At 45.6% G+C, this 20,494-nt stretch overlaps 1 protein-coding gene across 2 annotated transcripts in view; it reads left to right on the top strand.

Moving 5' to 3' along the window:
- ZYG11B (zyg-11 family member B, cell cycle regulator) overlaps window positions 1–20,494 on the top strand; it is a 66,891-nt gene that overhangs the window by 30,751 nt on the left and 15,646 nt on the right. The window contains exons 4-11 of one of the 2 annotated variants that reach the window (XM_044005326.1): window positions 10,051–10,191; window positions 10,641–10,817; window positions 14,238–14,302; window positions 15,231–15,330; window positions 15,483–15,533; window positions 17,134–17,295; window positions 17,384–17,431; window positions 18,308–19,521. In XM_044005326.1, the coding sequence (XP_043861261.1) occupies window positions 10,051–10,191; window positions 10,641–10,817; window positions 14,238–14,302; window positions 15,231–15,330; window positions 15,483–15,533; window positions 17,134–17,295; window positions 17,384–17,431; window positions 18,308–18,436 (873 nt within the window). In that variant the 3' untranslated portion in view covers window positions 18,437–19,521. Of the gene's footprint in view, window positions 1–10,050; window positions 10,192–10,640; window positions 10,818–14,237; window positions 14,303–15,230; window positions 15,331–15,482; window positions 15,534–17,133; window positions 17,296–17,383; window positions 17,432–18,307; window positions 19,522–20,494 lie in introns of those variants that run through there. The other variant, XM_044005325.1, reaches the window with a different exon arrangement.

Here is a 20,494-nt window from a genome sequence, read left to right as displayed (position 1 = left end):
GATTGTGAGCTTGGCTGACTAGGAAGGTTGGTGATGCTGGTAATGGGAAGTTGAAGAGAGCAGAGGGTTTGGAGGAAAGACTGAGTTCTGTTTTGGCCATATGTTTGAGGTGCACACTGGACATCCATTGAGATGTCCAGAGGGCAGGTGGAGATTCAGTGTTGTGGCCCAAGAGAGATTTTAGAGCCTGTTACAGGTATATGGGAATCATCAACATAGAGATGAAAATTGACCACCAAGTGAGATAATATAGAGGGAGAATAGACAGACCCTTGGGGGATACCCACAGTCAAGAGGTGTGGCCTAGCTGAAGATCCAGCAGAAGCGAGAAGAAAGAGTGGTCATATAGCCAGGAGGGGGGCCAAGAAAGATTATTTGGGAGTGATGAATTGTGTCAAATGTAGGTGATGGGAATTGGATAACATGAGGAACTAGGGATTTAGGATAGTTGAGGAGCATCAATGCAGAAGATTGAGAAGAAAGATTATGAGCCAGGCACTGATTCTGTAATGGCATAAGTGGGTCAATCACCAGCCAAGTGATAATCAGGGCAAAGGTTCCATGAAGTACTAGATTCCACAGGTTCTGATATTAGGTCTTGATTGATTCCTATCTCAACTCACAGAACTCAGTAAGATTTAAAAGTGACCTCGTAAACCTGAAATTTAAGCATGTTTTCTATCATCCTTTTGTGAAAGGCATTGCTTTCAAAAGTTTAAAACTGTTTACATTTGAAAATCTTGAGCCCAGATTAAGAAAGGTGTGATGTCTGGTACTAGCACACATTGCATACCTCTGGAAAAAAGTGATTTTTAGTGCATCCCATCTACATCCATAATCCCCAACTTTTGCAAAGAATTGAGAGAGACTTGGTCTCCTCTCTGCATTTTTAGCCCAAGCTTGGTCATTGTAATTTTATAGCATTCCAGTTCAATTTTCTTTTCGTCAAACATTAATTAAGCATCAATTCCGTATGATATGTATTGAGATGGGTATAGAAGTAAACAAGACAAGATCTTTGACTTAAGGAGAAAGCAATCTATGTCCCATGCTTTGAGTTTGGGTGGGTTTAAAGATGTATTATCTCACATTTATTTTTGACTCTCCATTTCTTAGGCCATACAAAAAAACATTTGAACAGTTTTAACAACAGAAAAATAGACAGTTTAAAATATCCTTCCTTCTTGGTTTTTGTGATGTTTTGAATTAGGGCTGTTACATTCCCTCCCCACCCCAGTTTCTTTTCCTACTGCAACTTGGGGAACCCCATGGAATCCCTACTCATGTCACCACTGACTTCACCCATCCCAGGTTTCCGTCTTGTCAGGTCCAGCTCCCCAAATGTTCACCTGATCAAGTTTCCATCACTTTCTCAGTCCTCACAGAGTCCTTACTCAGGCAACCAAGATGGTGAGGTGACTTGGCACCAACTCATATGAGAATTGGTTGAAAGAACTTGGAATGTTGAACCTGCCAAAGTAAAATTAGAAGGCCATGATAGTTCTCTTCAGTTGGTACCATAGTACACAGAGCTCTCGGCCTAGATTCAAGAAGACCTGAGTTCAAATCTGACCTCAGACGGTTACTAACAGTGTGACCCTGGGCAAGTTACTTCACCCTGTTTACCTCAGTTTCCTCGTCTGTCAAATGAGCCAGAGAAGGAAATGGCAAACCACTTCTGTATCTTTGCTAAGAGGACCCCAAATGGAGACACAGTCGGACAAGACAGAAACAATTGAACAACATCAAACTTCATGTTAAGGAGAGATTAGAAGTATTCTGTTTGACCCTGGATTGGATTCGGGTGAGTAGGAATAGAGTGGAGAGTTTTAGGGAGGTGGATCTCATCTAAATATAAGGAGGTATTTCCTCATAATAACCTTCCCCAAAATGGAATGGACTACCTCAGGCAGTGAAGGAGTAGGAGGCTTCCCATCCCTGCATTCTTGTGGGTCTTTGGGCCTGAGGCTGCATGATTCCTTGGGGATGTCATAGACGGGGTTCAAGCTTCAGGCAGAAGAAGTTGAACTTGGATCATCTCAAAGGTCTTTTCCAACTCAGCATTTCTGAAGCTTCTGAAGTGGGCTTTCCTTCCCCAGACTCTGTGCTTAAGAACCATTCCAGAGTGCCTAACCAGCGGTCCTAGTAGCCAAAGAAAAGAAGGATCTTAGTGATAGCTACCATTGAATAGCAAGACACAAAAGAGGGCCGTCCAATCAAGAAAAGAAACAGTGGCTTTTTATGTACAAAGTGATCTTAGATTGTAAGTTCCCTGGGTACACAGACAACACGTCTGCAAAACTAAATGCATTCAACCCAGAGAATCAACTAAAAAACTACTTGAAACAATGAACAACTTTAACAAAGTTGCATTTCTATACATGACCAGCAAAGCCCAGCAGCAAGAGATAGAGAAATTCCATTTAAAGTAACTCTAGGGGGCAGCTAGGTGGCGTAGTGGATAAAGCACTGGCCCTGGATTCAGGAGGACCTGAGTTCAAAGCCGGCCTCAGACACTTGATACTTACTATCTGTGTGACCCTGGGCAAGTCACTTAACCCTCATTGCCCTGCCAAAAAACAAAACAAATAAAGTAACTGTAGACAACATAAAATATTTGGGAATCTATCTGCCAAGAAAAGCCCAAGTACTCTGTGAACAAAATTACAAAACATTTTTCACAGGAATATAATCATATCTAAATAATTGGAAAAATATAAATTGCTCGTGGATAGCTGAGCTAATATAATAAAAATGACAGTTCTACCTAAATTAATTTACTTATTCAGAGCCATACCAATCAGACTATCTAAAAATTATTTTTTGAAGCTAGAAAAAAATAACAGAATTCATCTGGAAGAACAAAAGGTCAAGAATATCAAGGGAATTAATGACAAAAAAAAATGCACAGGAAAGTGGGCTAGCTGTACCAAATCTGAAGCTATACTATATAAAGTGGCAGTCATCAAAACTGTTTGGTATTGGCTAAGAAATAGAGTGGTGTATCAGTAGAGTAGGTTAGGCACAGGCGACATAGTAGTAAATGACTAGTAATCTACTGTGTGATAAACCCAAAGACTCCAGCTTCTGGGATAAAGACTCACTATTTAACAAAAACTGCTGGGAAAACTGGAAGATAGATGTTGTTAACACTGTATACCAAAAGAAGGTCAAAATGGGTACATGATTTAAAACTAAATGCATTCAAACTTGTCATTTGGCATGGTAATGATTAAAATTGATTATGGATTGAATTGTGTATAGTTCAAAGACCTCCACTAAGTCTAGCTCTTATGTCTCCCTGAAATGGTGTGGAGATGACCCTGAGATCCACAAGGTTGTGCCTTCGAAGCCCTACCAAGCCGAACGGATGTTGGCTAGCCTGGTGAGAGGTGTAAGGAGGCCAGCAAGGGATCGTCATCCATAGACCACTCTAGTTCATCGTTGGGATTGACCATGGGATCATGAAAAGAGCTGTAGTAACTCATGACAGTTCATCGTGGAGGAGAAGGGACCCTGAGCTGTGTCGGTGGAAAGGAATCAGACTAAGGAAATCCTGGAACCTTAGGGTAGTTGGAGGAACCCAGTTGATGAATCAGCTGAAAAGCATTTGATCAGCCTATGAAATGTGTAGGCAATTTAATTGGCTGTGAATAGTTGACATGGCAGTAATGGAGAGTCCCTTCATTTATGTTTGGGTCTGTATTTTTTAGAGGATATTCACAACACACACACCCCGCCCCCGGAACCAACAGAATATGGACAATGTCTTGCCTAGATCTTTTCCTCCTCATGGTCTTTTGTGTGTTTATACCTCTGATTTAAGACCTTTGACAAAATCTTTGTATGTTGGAGGTGAGACTGGAGACTTTGGAATAATGTACTCTTTCTGTTTCTCATTTGGGGAGCAAGATAAGAGGAAGCAGTTGAGAACTATGGGAATACCAAGATTAACATTTAGAGACCAGCTAGGAGAGAGAGGGAGAGAGGTCAGTCATCTGCAGAGAGATGACAGAACAGATGGTGTGTCAGAGAAGCCAGTGGGAGAGAGAACCCTGAACTAAGCCTGCTTCTGGTCACCTGTCTTCCCCACTCGGACCGGGACCCTCCATCCCTGACCTGACACCTGGACTTCCACACCAGGGTTTTCAGAATCCAGGCTTCAGGCCCTGAGGAAAAATTCCCTTCATTTTGAGCTCCTTCTGTAGGGCCCAACCCACTTAATTGGTGACTGAGTATATATATAGAGCAGCCCACTTATCCCACTATCGCCTGGCTGGCTGAGACCTCAGACTGTCTCACCATCTGTCTCCTACGCCCACCTTCTTTTTACCTCCAAAGAACAAACTCCCCTCCCTAGTTACCACTCCCCTGTATGTGTTGTCTTCCTCTATTAATAGAAAGCTCTTTGTAGGGCCTATGTAAGGCCTGTGGCTTTTTAAAATACGTGCACAGTGCCAGCTGTAACAAGATTACTGAGAGCAGTCACTCAGTAGCGAATGCTGTCTCATTCCTTCAGCCCCATTTTAGGCAAAGACACTCAGGATTAGGCAGAACTTCCCACGTCCACATCCAAGAGGATCAGAGTCAGTACTGGGCACTCAAGCCCAGGCCCAGCCTTCTTCCCGATGCCTCTGCTTGTTGAACAAAACAAGTAAAGGGAGTTCTGTCTGGAGTCTTTTGGAAGAACAGGGATTTCCTCAGTATGGGTCCTCCCTCTACCAGAATAGACCACAACCTCCCCACCCCTTAGGAGATAATTTTATGACTTGTGCTGGCCAAAAAAAAAAAAAATCCTTATCTGCTGGTGGCTCCTTTCCTGATGCTCAATCTCTCCAAACTTTGTGGGCCCTGGAACAGTCACCAGTCACTGGTCCTGTGCTTGGCACCATACTGACTTGGCAGAGACTTCCAGAGGACCTTCTCCATGTGCACAGCCTGCCAAACCCCAGCTAACTTCTGTGCTGTGGCTCCCATAGGGGAGGGGGCTCATGTGGTGGCAGAGGATGGTGACCGAGGAAAATGTTCTTTTTAAAAGGAAAGTTGTTGCCATCATCAGGTTCCTCAGCTAAGAGAATACTGCAGGAGCATCCCACCTCCCCCAGCATCATCCTCAGGGCTTGTCTGGCTTGGTGTAGTGAGGTCGACTTTGCAGGCTTTGGTTGGGCTGGTGCTGTGCAAATCCCATCTAGGTCTGGGATCTTGTGATTCTCTTATCACTGGCTGTCACGTTTTCCTCATTGACGGTATCACATTGGGAACATTATGGGAACTAACAGCACCCAGTATGGTTAGTTTGGCTGGTAGAGTCTTATGGAACCCATTGATGACCATAATAATACAAACATCACTTCCTATGACACTTAGAAGTTTATAAAGCCTTAATGAAGTTTCCTCTTCTGTAACATGAGAGTGTGTTATCAAGATAATCTCTCAGGTCCCTTGGTGCTCTGAATCTATGACCTTAACAAATGGCCCTGTCATGTAGCTAGTCCAAACACCCATTTTACAGAGAGAAAACCAAGACCCAGAGAAGTAAAATGAACACAACTGCTGACAGCAGAGTGCTTTGGACACGGTACCACATATTAAAAGGATAGAGGAACGTGCCTGTTACAGGAGATGTAAGGAAAGAGTGACTGGCCTTTTTCACCTTACCTCCCTGTCCCTTGTCTGGCTCTTCACTGTCCTGTGGGTGGTATCACCCCGTTCCTGCACATCAGACACAGTCAGTACTGGGATCACAAACCTGCCTCTGACCCCTGAACTTTCGCTGGGGTTTGGTCCCTTCCTCTGGACAGCGTTGTGGTCTCGTACTGTGCCTACAAGGCCATGCCATCTGACCTCGGACCATCATTGTACCCTTCTCGTGACTATTGTTGACTCCTTGTTGTCCCTTCCTGCCAGTGCTCATGCTGATGTCAGATGAGGTTGCTTTTTCTTGGTAGTTTCTCCTGGTTCCACATCTTTCTCTCTCATTCCGCAGCTCTTACCTGAGTTCAGGCCTCCTTCTCTCTGGTGCCATCTTGGTGGGCACTTTCATCACTTCACCATAATCCTTCCCTCCTCAGGACTATGGATGGGCTTCCAAACATTAATGTTCATATAGCTTCTCCCTCAAACTCTCTCACCTCCCATTTTATCTGCCTCCCTTCACCCTCTCACTCTGCCTCATCCATACAAAGGGTGGCACAAGGGTTCTTTTTCCTCATTTGGAATGTCTGATGTTCCTGATCAGACCCCAACTGCCTCTTATTCCCCTTCTCCCTCTGCTTTACCCCCAACCCCTACACCTCTTCTTTGCCCTCATCAAGACTCACTTTTCTCCATCCCTCAACGCTCTCTTGCTCTCTGCCCTTTCCCCCACTCTGACTTCACATTTCCTCCCTCCCCAACCTTAACCCAAGCAGTTGGGAATTTCAGCTCTGCACTTTTCAATCCTGTACTCCCACTGAATAGATACATTGCCAGTTTATGTTCCCCACCTGTGGATAGGCCCTCCCATAGCCAGGCTGTTCTTTACTCCTCCCTGATGGATTCCCTTTCTCACTTCCCACAGATGCTATCCCTAACCTCTTCTTCCCTAAAGTTCCCCACACCCCTTCTCTCTCAGCTGTGGACCCTGCCTTTGACTTCTCTGAGAAAGTTGGGTTCTCTCTTTCATCTCAAAGCCCCATAACTTTATGTCCTACTCTCTTCCCTTTCCCCAATCTCTGACAGGGCTGGCCCTTCCCTCTCCATGGGAACTCGATCCCATGCCCTCCCATCTTCTCCAGAAGATCAGACACTTCTTCAGTCATCCCTTGTGCCTGGAATGCACTTCCTCCTTACCTCTACTTCCTTTAAGATGGAACTCATTCTCAGCACATACATAGGCACACTTGTACACACACACACACACACACACACACACACACACACACACACACACACACACACACACACACACACTCTCAAGTAACAAAACCAAAAGCCATCCCACAGGTGGTCAAAAGATAGGAACAAATGGTTGTAAACTACTAACAAGTGTATGAAAGTGTTCCAAATCACCAATCGTAACAGAAATGGAAAGGCAAAACAATAGTTTTGAAAAAGCAATTGTCTTATCCAGCAGATTAGCAGATTGGGAAGATAGGCCCCCTAGCTCATTGTTGCTGGAGCTGTGATTAGTATAACCATTTTGGAAAACAGTATGGAGCTATGCACATCAAGTGATTGAGCTGTCTATACCCTTTGGCCCAGATTTCCAACTGCTAGGCATATGTCCCAAGGAGGTCTATCCTATAAGGTCAGTTAAGAAGAAAGACCCTATGTATACCAGAATATTTCTGGCAGCGCTTTGGTGGTGGTAAAGAACTGGGAAGGAAAGTGAATGCCCATCAGTTAAGGAATGGATGAACAGGTGTGCAGCCTGAGTGTCAAGGAGAATCACCGAGCTGTAGGAATCAAGGAATATAAGTAAAGAGTCATGGAAAGACTTACATGGACTAATAAAATGTAGAGTCAGCAGAAACAACAGTAACAACACAGAGTGAATGGAAAGAGCAACAAGCACAAAACAAGCTCAGGTGAATGTTGCAAGTTACAAAGAACAGGCTGGTCCTAAAGAAGAGACACGAGGAGGCCCGTGGCCCTCCACGCACACTTCTCTACAGAGGAGGAGGCCACAGCTGTGGGACATGTATAGATTTTCAGACTCTTCTCAGTGTGTTTAGCAGTTTTGCTTATTATTTTTCTTTTCTTCTTTTTCTTAAAAAATATTCCTTATAAAATGGGTTGACTCCAGGACAGGAGAAGAGGAAGGATACAGGGGAAAATTTAGGTGATATAAAAATGAACGATATAAAAAAAAACTAAAGATACAACTGTGGCAGTGTCTTCTATACGAAGCCTTTCCTTATCCTCCCAAATGTGATTTCCCTCCCTCCCAAACTGAGCATTATAACTACTTTTTCTATGTGCATTCTTTGTATTTGTATCTCTGCTGCCTGGCACATAGTTGGCTGGCTGGCTGGCAGATTCCAGGGCACAATGGATTGGGACTCATTTCTGCTTTTTCTTCTCTTCCATCTGCCCCCCCCCCCAACCTTTGACATGGGTTCTCTTTCTAATCCATAGCCCTTCCAGAGAAGTTTACTCAGTTCCTGTTTTTCATTTGTTTGTTTGTTACATTTTGAGTTCTGGGTTGTCTCCCTCCCTCCCTGCATTACAGGAAGCCAAAATTTCATAAGAGATACATGTGCGGACACAGAATACCCATTTCCATACATCACTTCTTTCTCTGCAGATGGGGAGCAGGTTCCTTCATAGGCCCTTCGTAGTTGATTTGTATGTTCACATTACTCAGACTAGCTTAGTCATTCACGGTTACTCCCTGAACAATGTTGCTGTTACTGTACAATGCTCTCTTGGTTCTCCTTGTTTCACTCTGCATTATTTCATGCAGGTTCTCTTTTTTTCAGTGGGCATGCCTTTCCTTGCCTCCTTTGACCCTGATCTCTTCTTCCTTCTGACTTTTGAGCAGCTGTTGTGATCTCAGTTCTTCTAAGAAGTCTTACCTAGAAGGATCAGAAAGGTCAAATTTTCTCACCCTTTCTTCTTACAGATGTGCAAGCTAACTTGCTGAGGCTTCCATGACTAGTCACACAGCAGAGTTAACAACGCAAACCCTCATTTTCTTATTTTTAACTTAAAAGTATTTAATTTTTTCCAGTCACATGTAAAGATAATTTTTAACATTCATTTTTATACGATTTTGAGTTCCAGATTTTTCTCCCTCCCTAAGCTAGCAAGCAAGGTGATATAGATTATACATGTACAGTCACGTTAAACATATTTCCATATTAGTCATGCTGTGAGAGAAGAATCAGAACAAAAGGGAAAAATTACAAGAAAGAAAAAAAACAAAAAAATGATAATAGTATACTTTGATCTGCATTCAGATGTCATGGGTTTGTTTTTTTCATGAATGTGGAGAGCATTTTCCATCATGAATCCTTGGGAATTGTCTTGGATCATTGTATTGCTGAGAAGAGCTAAGTCTATCACAGCTGATCATCACACAAAGTTACTGTGTACAGTGTTCTCCTAAACCCTCATTTTCTTAGTCTCTTTTTTTCTTTCTTTTTCTTTCTTTCTTGCGGGCCAGTGAGGGTTAAGTGACTTGTCCAGGGTCACACAGCTAGTGTCAGATGTTGAAGGCCAGATTTGAACTCAGGTCCTCCTGAATCCAGGGCCGGTGCTTTATCCACTGCACCACCTAGCTGCCCCCTCATTTTCTTAATCTTAAGACCAGCACTCTTTCTGCTATAATATGTTTTCTCTTCAAATATCTACCTGCCTGTATACCCCCTGCTAACCCCCCTATACATATACACAAGAGAGGTTGAGGCAGGGAGGAGAAGAAAATAGAGAAAGGTCTCTATCACATCTAACTCCTCCCCACTAAACACCCCTTTGCTTACACCATCTAATTTGATTATCTTTATAGACATTCTTTTAAAAATTAAAACATTTTATTGTTGCTTTTTTTCACAGTGTCAACACTTATCATAATGCTCCTCTTCTTCCCTTCTAACAAAAATATGATTCATCAAAACACATGCCATTAGTCCTGTCTGACAACGTGCACTTCATTTTATGTTGGTAGTCCGCCCTCTCCCTGCTTTACTGCTGGCCTTCTGAAGTTGCCACCGTACCCTGCCCTTGCCATGGTTCTGAAGTCATCTTCCTGGGCTGTTTTCCTTTCCATCATTATGGTTGTTGTGAAAACTCCGTTCTCCTGTTTCTGCTTACTTTGCTCTGTATCTGTCCATTTGTGTCCTTAGATGTGCCTGACTCAGGCATTCTAACTCTATGAGAGAGAGAAACCCTCGTGGTCTTAGAGATTTTTGAGCAGCTTTCAGACTCAGGGCCAGAGTTGGAAAAGAGACTGGGCCAGGGAGTACCTGTGATGGGTTGGTCAGATGTGGAAATAGCATGTTTCCAAATGTGGAAGACAGATTCTGGAGCTTTGAGAGCATGCTGTTCTTACCTGCTGTTATTTTAAAGGTATCAGGAGAAGCTAACGAGACTCAGATTTCGGAAGCATTGAAGCGATACAGTGAGAGGGCCTTCTTTGTCCGGGAAGCCCTCTTTCACCTCTTCAGCCTGACCCATGTCATGGAAAAAACAAAGCCTGAGATATTGAAGGTAAAGTTGGAGTGCCAAGGGGGAATGGCTTCCTCTCATGACCACTTTACAGCCAAGGCCAGGACTTAACCTTGGCCTCTTGCCTCTCACTCTGGTTTCTCTGTTCTGTATTGCTTGAGACAGATTCTAGAAACCAGTGGGAGAATGATCTCAAGAGATGTTCTTGCTTAGAGATGATGGGAAGGAGATCCAACTGGAAGGAGCTGCTGGATTAAAACCCCTTAACCTTAGACCTTAAGACTCTGACCTTTTTAGCAGCAGCAGCAGCTTCCCTGAATGGTCAGTGGGAGTGTTAAAAAGGCCTCCAGGGTCAGACCCAGAGCCCATTCATCACCAGCGTTAGCCCCAAGGGATAGGTTAAGGTGGTCACATCTGGTATCTTCCCTGATGCTCTGGGGGCCACTGCTCCTGACATGCCTGAATTCCAGGAAGGGCTTCTTTCATTTCAGCTGGTGGTCATTGGAATGAGGAACCACCCCATGAACTTGCCGGTCCAGCTGGCAGCGAGCGCGTGTGTGTTTAACTTGACCAAGCAGGACTTAGCTGTGGGAATGCCCGTGCGGCTGCTGGCCGACGTGACCCACCTACTGCTCAAGGCCATGGAGCACTTTCCTAATCACCAGCAGGTAACTGGCGTCAGCCCCACAGGCAGATTGGGCTTGGGGTGGGTGGCCAGTGGTGGTGGCAGGAGCCTGGAGCCCAAGTGATCTAGAGCAGCCATGTGATGTCATGGTCAGAGAGATGGGGGTTGGAGTCTCCTTTTGATCCCCACTGACTGGTTGACCCTGGGAAAATCAGCCACTCGGTGCCCTTGACAACTCTCAAAATGAAAAGTGCTGGAGATGGTGCTGTCCTGCACTGAGAGGGGAAGATTCACCTGGGGGTTTCTGTGCCAGCGAAACCACAAGGCTAGTCTTTGACCCCTATTCCCAGCATCCGGCACATATTGGGTAGAATTAAAGTCTTGTCTCCCTCCTGAATATTTGAGCCCAAGTGTAGAATTCACTCTTCTTACTTTTCCTACCATTTGTTTGTCTTTCTCCTTTCTGAATGAATCATGCCTTCTGGAGACAAATGCCAGCCACTGGCCCAGTCCTTCCATTAGGATCTCTACTGTTTGTCCCCTGCCCACCCTTTGGGCCTTTGTGTAGAGGCGTGGGCATGGATTGTGTTGTCTCCTGAGTCACTGGGCCTCTCCTCCTCCTCTTCCTCTTCTCTTGTACCTGCTACTCTACACCTCAGATCTGACACACATAGCAGTTTGAGGTGCCTCCGTTATCTCATTTGATTATTTTTGTTGTTGTTGGGTTGTTTTGTTGGGTTTTTTTGGCAGGGCAATGAGGGTTAAGTGACTTGCCCAGGGTCACACAGCTAGTTACATGTCAAGTGTCTGAGGCTGGATTTGAACTCAGGTTCTCCTGAATCTAAGGCCAGTGCTTTATCCACTGTGCCACCTAGCTGCCCCTTGATTATTTTTTCTTTTTCTTTTTCTTTTTTTTTTTGCTGGGCAATGGGGGTTAAGTGACTTACCCAGGGTCACACAACTAGTAAGTCAAGTGTCTGAGGCCGGATTTGAACTCAGGTTCTCCTGAATCTAAGGCCAGTGCTTTATCCACTGTGCCACCTAGCTGCCCCTTGATTATTTTTAATGAGGAAATGGGTTCAGGTAACACAGCCCAGAAATCTTGGAGATGAGTTGGACCCTAGATCTCTTCTGCACTCATGTCCAGTGTTTTTGCACAATACTACATGGCCTTCCTCTTCAAGCCGCTTTCCCTCTCTCCCCATCATTTTGGTTAGAAGTGTTCTTAATTAGATTTGCAAGACTCCAAACTGCCAGGTTTTCACTAGCCTCTGTTGGGTGGTCTTAGTTCTTCCTTATGAAGAGCCCGTCTGTCATTCCTGTATTTTAGCTGGGGCCCACAGAGTTGGCTCAGGCATGGTTCATTTCCCCAGACCTGCCTTCCTCCTCCAGCTCTCCCTCACTTTCACTCAGTGTTGTGGCCCCGTGGCTTTCCATTTGGGCCCTCGGGCCTCAGCCTCCTCCTAGGACTGCGGAGTTGCTTAGTGCTGGTGGCAGCCGTCTCCACGTGCATCACCCAAGCCACTGATGGGACAGTCTGTATGCCTGGGCTGCCTGACTCTTCTCAGGCCTTTAATACAGACCCAGGGAATTGTGTTCCCCAGAGGAGCATGTGCTCTGCTGATTGTTTCCTCCTAGGGACACAGACGGGCCATCTCTTCAAGCCACCCACCCCTCCATTTTCCAGAGAAGGAAACTGAAGCCCAAACAGGCTTAGTGACTTCCTCAAGCTTAGTCAGCCAACTAGTACCTGATTAGGCACTCGCCAGGGTCCAGGCCCTGCTCCAGGCAAGGTCATTCCGGTTGTGAGGAGCAGAGCTGGGGGGGAGGGGTGGTTCCAACACATCTTCATGAGTGTTCTGATAGGACCCCAGCCTTCTCAGCTGCTCCTTTTCTGCTACCTGTACCCCCGTTCTTGTGGATGATCCTGGAGACTAGGTGGCCCATTTTCTGGCTTATGCTTCTTTTTTGTCTCTCCTTTAAGCAAGATGTTTCCCTCCAGGATACTTACTGAAGCCAGTAAGAGCCTCTTTTCACCTTGTTGAACATTGATCTCTTATAGATGACATTTCGCAGCTCACCCACTCCATAAATGACCTTGTTGGGGTCACAGAGTCCCAGCTGGGTCACTCACTGCTCCATTGTCAGGGTGTTTCTTGCTTTGTCTATGAATTATTCACCTTCCCTCCCTTTTGCTAACCCCACCTGTATGAACTCTCCGGTGAGGAAGAGTGGGAGTTAGAAGGTCCCAGTGCACAGGTCTGCTCTGTGGACCGCATCTTTCAGGGTCTGTGTCTCAAGTGCCTTTGGTCAGGTCAGATTGCCCTCCAAAAGCAGGTGGAATGGCATGGCTCTGGGGCCAGGCCTGCTGCCCTCACAAGAGGTGCCTTGCCATGGCTGACATGACCCCAAACCCCCTTACCCCATGGGGCATGTGTACCCCCAGAGAGCCTTTTCAGCTTTCACCTGCACACAGACTGGCTCAGTGCCTGGCACGCAGTTTCCAGAGTTTCATTGGCCTTTGACTTTGTGCCCTGAGCCTTCTTCTCTTCTCCCTCTGTACTACTTGGTGGTGACCTCATCAGCTGCCAAGGGCTGCATTGCCATCTCTCAGCTGATGATTCTCAGATCTGCCTTTTCTGCCCCAATCTTTTTTGGGGGGGGCGAGGGTTAAGTGACTTTCCCAGGGTCACACAGCTAGTAAGTGTCAAGTGTCTGAGGCCGGATCTGAACTCGGGTCCTCCTGAATCCAGGGGTGGTTGCTTTATCCAGTGTGCCCCCTAGCTGCCCCTGACGATAGACTCTTGCATTGGCTCTTACAGCCCTTCAGCCCCGGGCTCCTTCCTACCTTTCCACCTTGTCCTCTCTGCATTCCAGTCTAAATGGCCTTCTTGGCATTCTCCATACACGACAACCCCATCTCTGTGCCTTCCTTCTCTGACTTATGCCTGGAATACACTCCCTCCTTCCCTCGACCTCTTAAAATCCTTGATTTCTTTCCAGACTCAGCCCTCCTCCAGGAAGCCTTCCCTGATTTGTGCCTCCCGCATCAAACTGCCCTTCATCTCTTTTGTCTCTATTCCATATATTCTCACACGTGTTGGGCATTGTTTCTCCATTGTAAGCTTGTTACGGCCAAGGACTGGGTGCCATTTGTCTTTGTATCCTCAGCACCTAGCGCTGGGCTTGTCACCTGGTGTGAGCCTGTTTAATGCTGGTTGAGGGATGTTCATTAATTGGCTCCTCTGTGAGATCAGTAACCAGAGTGTTGATGCCTTGGGTCAGACCCCACAGGGCGGGGCTGGCACTAAGCAGGCGGAAAGAGAAAAGGTTTGGGGAGTGGCGTAAAGATGTGTTGGGAAGACTTGGCCTCTCCCTGAAGAGAACTGGCCTGTCTGGGGCTGATTTGTCATAAATCATTTTCAAAGGCTCTTTTACCCGGTTTTTCCCCTTGGCTTGACAGCTGCAGAAAAATTGCCTCCTCTCACTGTGCAGTGACCGGATCCTTCAGGATGTTCCATTTAACAGGCAAGTGAGGTCCTTAGCAGTAAGCATTCTCCCTGGGCCCTGGGGCATCACCCACTTGGCCTCTCTGTAGGCTTGACCTCGTCTTGAGAGTCATTTGGCATCTTGGTTCATCCATCCTTCACCCAGTCCCTCTCCTGTGTACGGAATGCAACCCCTCTGAGCTCTGGGGAGATACAGAGGCGGAGAGCACCCTTGACTGAGAGCAGCTCATTGCCCCTTCCCATTCTAGAGATCACAAACCTTTGGGGGCGTTCTTACCCCAGAGCCATTGCTCCGCCCTCACAGATGTCACGGTCTGACCCTCAGGTCACAGGCTAGTCGAAGGTGTGAGGAGAGATGACTACCGATGAGAACCAATTAAGTGTCTAGTTGGAGTAGAAAGTGCCAGATAGTTAGCTGTGCCTCTTTTTTAGAGCAGTTTAAGGTGAGGCAGGTGGCACAGGGAATGTGAGTACACTGAGGCTCAGAGAGGTTAAGCAATGTTTCCAGTCGCCCAGAGAGTCAGCATGTGAACCCGAGCTCTCCCCTCGGCATCCTGTACTAGCTCCCTTCTGTGCCGTGGATGGTTCAGAAATTCCCTCCTCTCGCGTGCCCCCCCTCGGTTACTCTTTTGGTTTCCATAGCCAGAGTGGACATCATAATTCCATGAGCTGGTATCACTTATCCTGTCCGTGAGCTCACTGGAGCCACCCAGCGTATGGAGGCGGGCAGGGCCGCTCTACTAGCCCCATTTTGCAGATGAGAAAATTGAGGCCGAGAAGTGAAGTGACTTGCCCACAATCCCGTGTCCCCCAGGTAGTAGAGACAAGACTTGAATCCAGGCCCTCTGATTCCCAGGAAATAGCCTGGAACCTTTCCTGCCCCATCTTGCTAAGCCGCAGATTTCCTGCCTTCAGGAATCATCTGTGGAACCCCCGTCTCCTTGCAGGTTTGAAGCTGCCAAGCTTGTCATGCAGTGGCTCTGTAACCACGAAGACCAGAACATGCAGAGGATGGCTGTGGCGATCATCTCCATCCTCGCCGCAAAGGTACCTCCCAGGCCAGGCTGTTCTCAGTCTCCTCTTAAGACAAGTGACACACCACTGGGACAGCGTCCCATTACAGCAGAGAAGGGGGGAGGCTGTCCTAGTGACTCCTGGCCAGAATTCCTTGGCATTTACCTATTACTGTTTGTTTGCAGCTTTCTACGGAGCAGACTGCCCAGCTGGGAGCTGAGCTCTTCATCGTCAGGGTAGGTCGATGGCATCTCTGGGGGAGCAGAGTCTCTTTTCCAGACACTTTTCAGACGATGTATGTGTTCGATTTAGCAGCCTGGTCGTCGGCCCTTAGTATCCTCGAACTTGACCTCCAGCGTCCTCCCCGCTGTCCTCCCCACTGCTGTGCCCTTCACATTGCTGCTAGAAGCATAGCCCCTACCCCTACTGATCCAGCCAGGCCTGTCCTGGATGGCCATGGAAGACCAGCCAGCTGAAATAGCTCAGCTCACTTCACTGCCCCTTTTCATTCTGTGCCCATGATCTCCTTTCAGCTTTTCCTGTTGTACCACCTCCTGATCTCTCCTTTCCCTTCTCACTGGCCACATCCTAGCACGCTGATTTCTGCTTGCATCTGATTTCCCTGGTGTCATTTTATAATCTCCTTGAGGATAAGGACCACCGTGTTTCATCTTCATAGCCTCTGTGCCCTCCCTAAATCAATGTTGGTTGAATTGGAGCAAATCTGTTGGGGGATGTTCCTTGTGGATATTGGGAGAGAAGCTTTTTCATTCTCTGATAGAGAAGTAGAGTGGTCTAAGGAAGGGATACTACTGCTCTGGGAATGGGAGCCCTGGATGCTAGTCCTGAGTCTGCCACTGGGTGAGCTTGGACAAGTCCCTTTGCCTCTTTGCTGCCAGATCTGTATTTGTGAAATGAGGGATTTTCATTAGGGGCCTCTAAGGGAACTTCTGGCTTTAAAATCCTCTGAATCTGTGGATATGGATCACCCAGTACAACCCCTATACAAGTGAGGCTGGAAATTCTGCCTGTCAGAGTTAGTTCAGTTGAATAGCTTTAGGGAAAGGATTCTCTAGGTAAGTTACTATTGTACCCGACAATGAAACAAGAACTATGACACAAACTTTAATTTTGACTGTGGAATTTTGTCTTGGTTCTTGAGCTCTTTAAATTTTAAAGTAGAAAATGACCTGGCTCAGAAAGATTTTCAAAAGCCAAATGTCTCTGTCCCTTTGGGTTTCTCTCTGTAAGCAGCAATGCCTAGAATTTAATCACTCTTTTCTTTCTGAAAGGCTTCTGCTTCTGCCAGAAGTGCAGAGTCCACTCTGCCAAGGCAGCTTGTTTTTCTTGTGGTAGTGCTAGACTAGGGAGTTTTCCTTCTGTCAGCCCTAAATCTGCCATCCTGCAATTGAACCCATTGTTGCTCATCCTGCCCTCTGAGGCCAAGCATCCCAAGTCTAAACTGCCAGGTGACTGCTATCCTGTTCGCCCAAGTCTTCCTTTTCTGGGCTCAGCCTGCTTCAGAGAGCACAATCTGGGGGCTTTTGCCATCCTGGACACCTGCCTACCTGCTTCCTGATGCTTTGCAGCCATTAGTGTCCTTCCTAAAATGGAGAGGTGAGCACAGATTGCTGGGAGGCAGGTGTGAATGATGGAACCATGGTGCCTCGGGCCATGAGGGGCGCAAGTACTGTGCCTGGCTGCTTGCTGAGGCCCAGGTCTTCCTGGCTCTGGATCTAGGGTGCTCTCTACCAGGCTATCTGGTGGCTGCTTTAAATTTGGGAGGTTCATGGATCAGGTGTCGTTGAGTTTAAATCCACCTTTCTTTCCTTCCAGCAACTTCTCCAGATAGTGAAGCAGAAAACCAGCCAGAACTCTGTAGACACGACCCTCAAGTTCACTCTGAGCGCCCTCTGGAACCTCACAGATGAGTCCCCAACGACCTGTAAGCACTTCATAGAGAACCAAGGGCTCGAGCTCTTCATGAGGGTGCTGGAGGTGAGGATAGCTGGGCAGTGGAGGCTTGGTCCCGTCCTGCTGGCAGAGAAGTAGTGACTGACCCTGCTCTCTCCTTCTCTCTCTACAGTCCTTCCCGACAGAGTCCTCCATTCAGCAGAAAGTCCTCGGCCTTTTGGTAAGGTGTGATTCACGTCCCTCTCCCCCTTTGTGTCACTTGGTGCACTCACAGAAAGGTCCCCCATTCTCCACTTCATTCTTTTTTTAAATAGCCTTTTACTGACCTTTTGTCTTTTTAGCACCTACATTTCCCAATAGGATCATCTCCTTCCCCCTCACAGAGCTATCCCTTATACAGTTCTGACCCCAAATCCCAAATAGTACCTGTAATCCTACACTTCTACAAAGAAGTAGGGAAAAGTACCTTCTTTGGGGCAGCCTCTTCATTTTATCTTGAAGTTTGGGGTTTGCATGGGGGGCGGGGTAGGAGCCCTTTCCATTTACATTTTGTAGTCACTGGAATGCAGTCACTAACTTTGATTATAACCCCCTTTTTTTTTTTTTTGGTGGGGCAATGAGGGTTAAGTGACTTGCCCAAGGTCACACAGCTAGTAAGTGTCAAGTGTCTGAGACCGGATTTCTACTTAGGTCCTCCCAAATCCAGGGCCAATGCTTTATCCACACAGCACCACCTAGCTGGCCACTAACCCATTTTTTGGGAGGGGTGGACAGGGCAATGAGGGTTAAGTGACTTGCCCAGGATCACACAGCTAGTAAGTAAATGTCAAATATCTGAAGTCGGATTTGAATTCAGGTTTTCCTGAATCCAGGACCGGTGCTTTATCCACTGTGCCACCTAGCTGCCCCCTAACCCATATATTTTTAATGGAGTTTAAAGTAAGCATGTTCACAAGCCATTGAAGCCAGTTTATCCATGTCTCTTGGGTAAATTTCTTAATCTTTTGTGACATGAGACCCATTACAAGATTGTTTCATAATATTCTCTGTTCATTTAGTAATATTTGTAATTCTGGTACCGTTCTCTTTTTCTCAGTATATTTATCAAGGTTCATATTCTGTCAATGAGGACAATACTTCTCTGCCCTTTGGGAGAAAAAATCTGAACAACTTTGAGGCCGAGCATTTGCCACTTGTTCTGGCAATAGGTATAGTAGAGCCTTGAAATGGAAAAGTAAGTTTCCTTAGTAAAAAAAAATCTTTGCAGAATTTAGTGCCACCGTCTTGGTATTCTCTTGCCTATGACAAGAGGTTTCTTTCCCTCCTAACCACGGTTACCAGCTGCTTGGCTACTGGTCTTCTCGTTGCTCTTCCAACTCCAAGGAGTCAGTGCCACATTCTAGAGGGGTCAGTAACTACCCCTCCAACTTTCAAGTCCCTTTGAGGATCTCTGCTTGTTTTACAACAATTAATTAAGCTCTTTTACAGGAGTAGTTTGTCAGTTTGGGGCATTGCATTGTTGACTGCCCTTTCAGTTTTCACGCAACTCTTTGTCTTACTGTACTGTTTCTAACAGGGAAACCATCCGAATCTGGTGTGTATGGTCAAGGTCAGATACTGATCTGTAAGATGATAGTAACAATAATGGACCAACTGCCTCCATGATAGGAACTCTCCTGTGTAATGTTGGTTTACAAAGTGTTTTGTAAACATAAGCTACTCTCATAATTTAGGCATCCAAGAAGATGGAGGAATCTGAGCAATAAGGTGAACATTTGGAAAGACTATTTTGTCTAGAAGCAGGGAACGAGGATCATTGACCCTGGTGGACAAGGAAATAATCCTTTTCTTCCTTCAAAGCCCTGTTCAGGTGCTTCCTGCCTCCTAGTGAAGCCTTCCCTCCTTACTTGAGCTCAGTGTGATCTCTTCATCAGTCAGCCAATATTTCTTCCTTATCTGCTCTGTGCAAGGCACTAGCAACAAAGACAAAAATGTAAGAGTTAAATACAAGGTGGTTAATAATAGAGGGCAATGATGTTCTCAGATCTTCTAGAGTAACTCATTTGACTCTCTTCTTTTACAGTCTGCCTCTTATTTTTCTTACCTCTGTACATGTCATTTGCACCACCATATGAAAAAGAGCTCCAAAATGACTAATAATTATTTTAATATAGTATTTCATTATTTTTTATTTACATGTAGAGATAGTTTTCAATATTTGTTTCTATAAAATTTCTAGTTTCAAATCTTTTCCCCTCCCCGCTTCCCAAGACGGCAAGCAAACTGATATAGATTATATATGTACAATCATGTTAAACCTATTTCTGCATTAGTCATGCTATGAAAGAAGAATCAGAGCAAAAGGGAAAAACCTCACAAAAGAAAAACAAAAAAAGTAGAAATAGTATGGTTCAATCTGCATCTAAATTCCAAAGTTCTTTTTTCTGGATTTGGAGATCATTTTCTATCATGAGTCCTTTGGAACTATCTTGGACCATTGTATTGCTGAGAAAAGTCTATCACAGTTGATCAACACATGATGTTGTTGTTACTGTGTACAATGTTCTCCTGGTTCTGCTCATCTCACTCAGCATCAGTTCATGTAAGTCCTTCCAGGTTTCTCTGAAATCTGCCTGTTCATTGTTTCTTCACATTGATTTTTTTTTTAAACTTTGTGTTCTAAATTTTCTTCCTCCCTCCCTTCTAACTCTCCCTATAGAATCAAACAATTAAGTATAAGTCATACATGTGCAATTATGCCAAGCATCTTCACATTACTCAAATTGTGAAAGAAAATATGAAGAATAATTTTAGCAAGAGGAACTAACAAATAAAATTATGCTTCAATCTGTATTCAAATACCATCAGTTCTTTCTCTGTTGATGGTTTGCACAAAACGACTAATAATTAAAGCAACTCTGTGATACTACTTAACACCTGTCAACATGGCAAAACTGACAGGAAAGGAAAACGACAAATGCTGGAGGGACTGTGGAAAAACAGGCACATTGATGCACTTTGGTAGAGCTGGGAACTGGTCCGGCCATTCTGGAAAACAGTTTGGTACTATGCCCAAAAAGTTATCTGTGCATATCCTTTGAGCCAGTGATAACCTTTCCCCAAAAAAGATAAAAGGAAAGGACTCATGTGGACAGAAACATTTGTAGCAGCTCTTTTTGTCATGGGACAGAACTGAAAACTTAGGGGGTGCCCATCAGTTGGCTAATGGCTGCCCAGATTATGGTATATGGATGGAATGGAATGGAATGCCGTTGTGGCACAT

Source organism: Dromiciops gliroides, chromosome 4 (assembly GCF_019393635.1).
Source record: "Dromiciops gliroides isolate mDroGli1 chromosome 4, mDroGli1.pri, whole genome shotgun sequence".
Classification (NCBI taxonomy): domain Eukaryota; kingdom Metazoa; phylum Chordata; class Mammalia; order Microbiotheria; family Microbiotheriidae; genus Dromiciops; species Dromiciops gliroides.
This window is presented reverse-complemented; position numbering and strand designations above follow the sequence as displayed.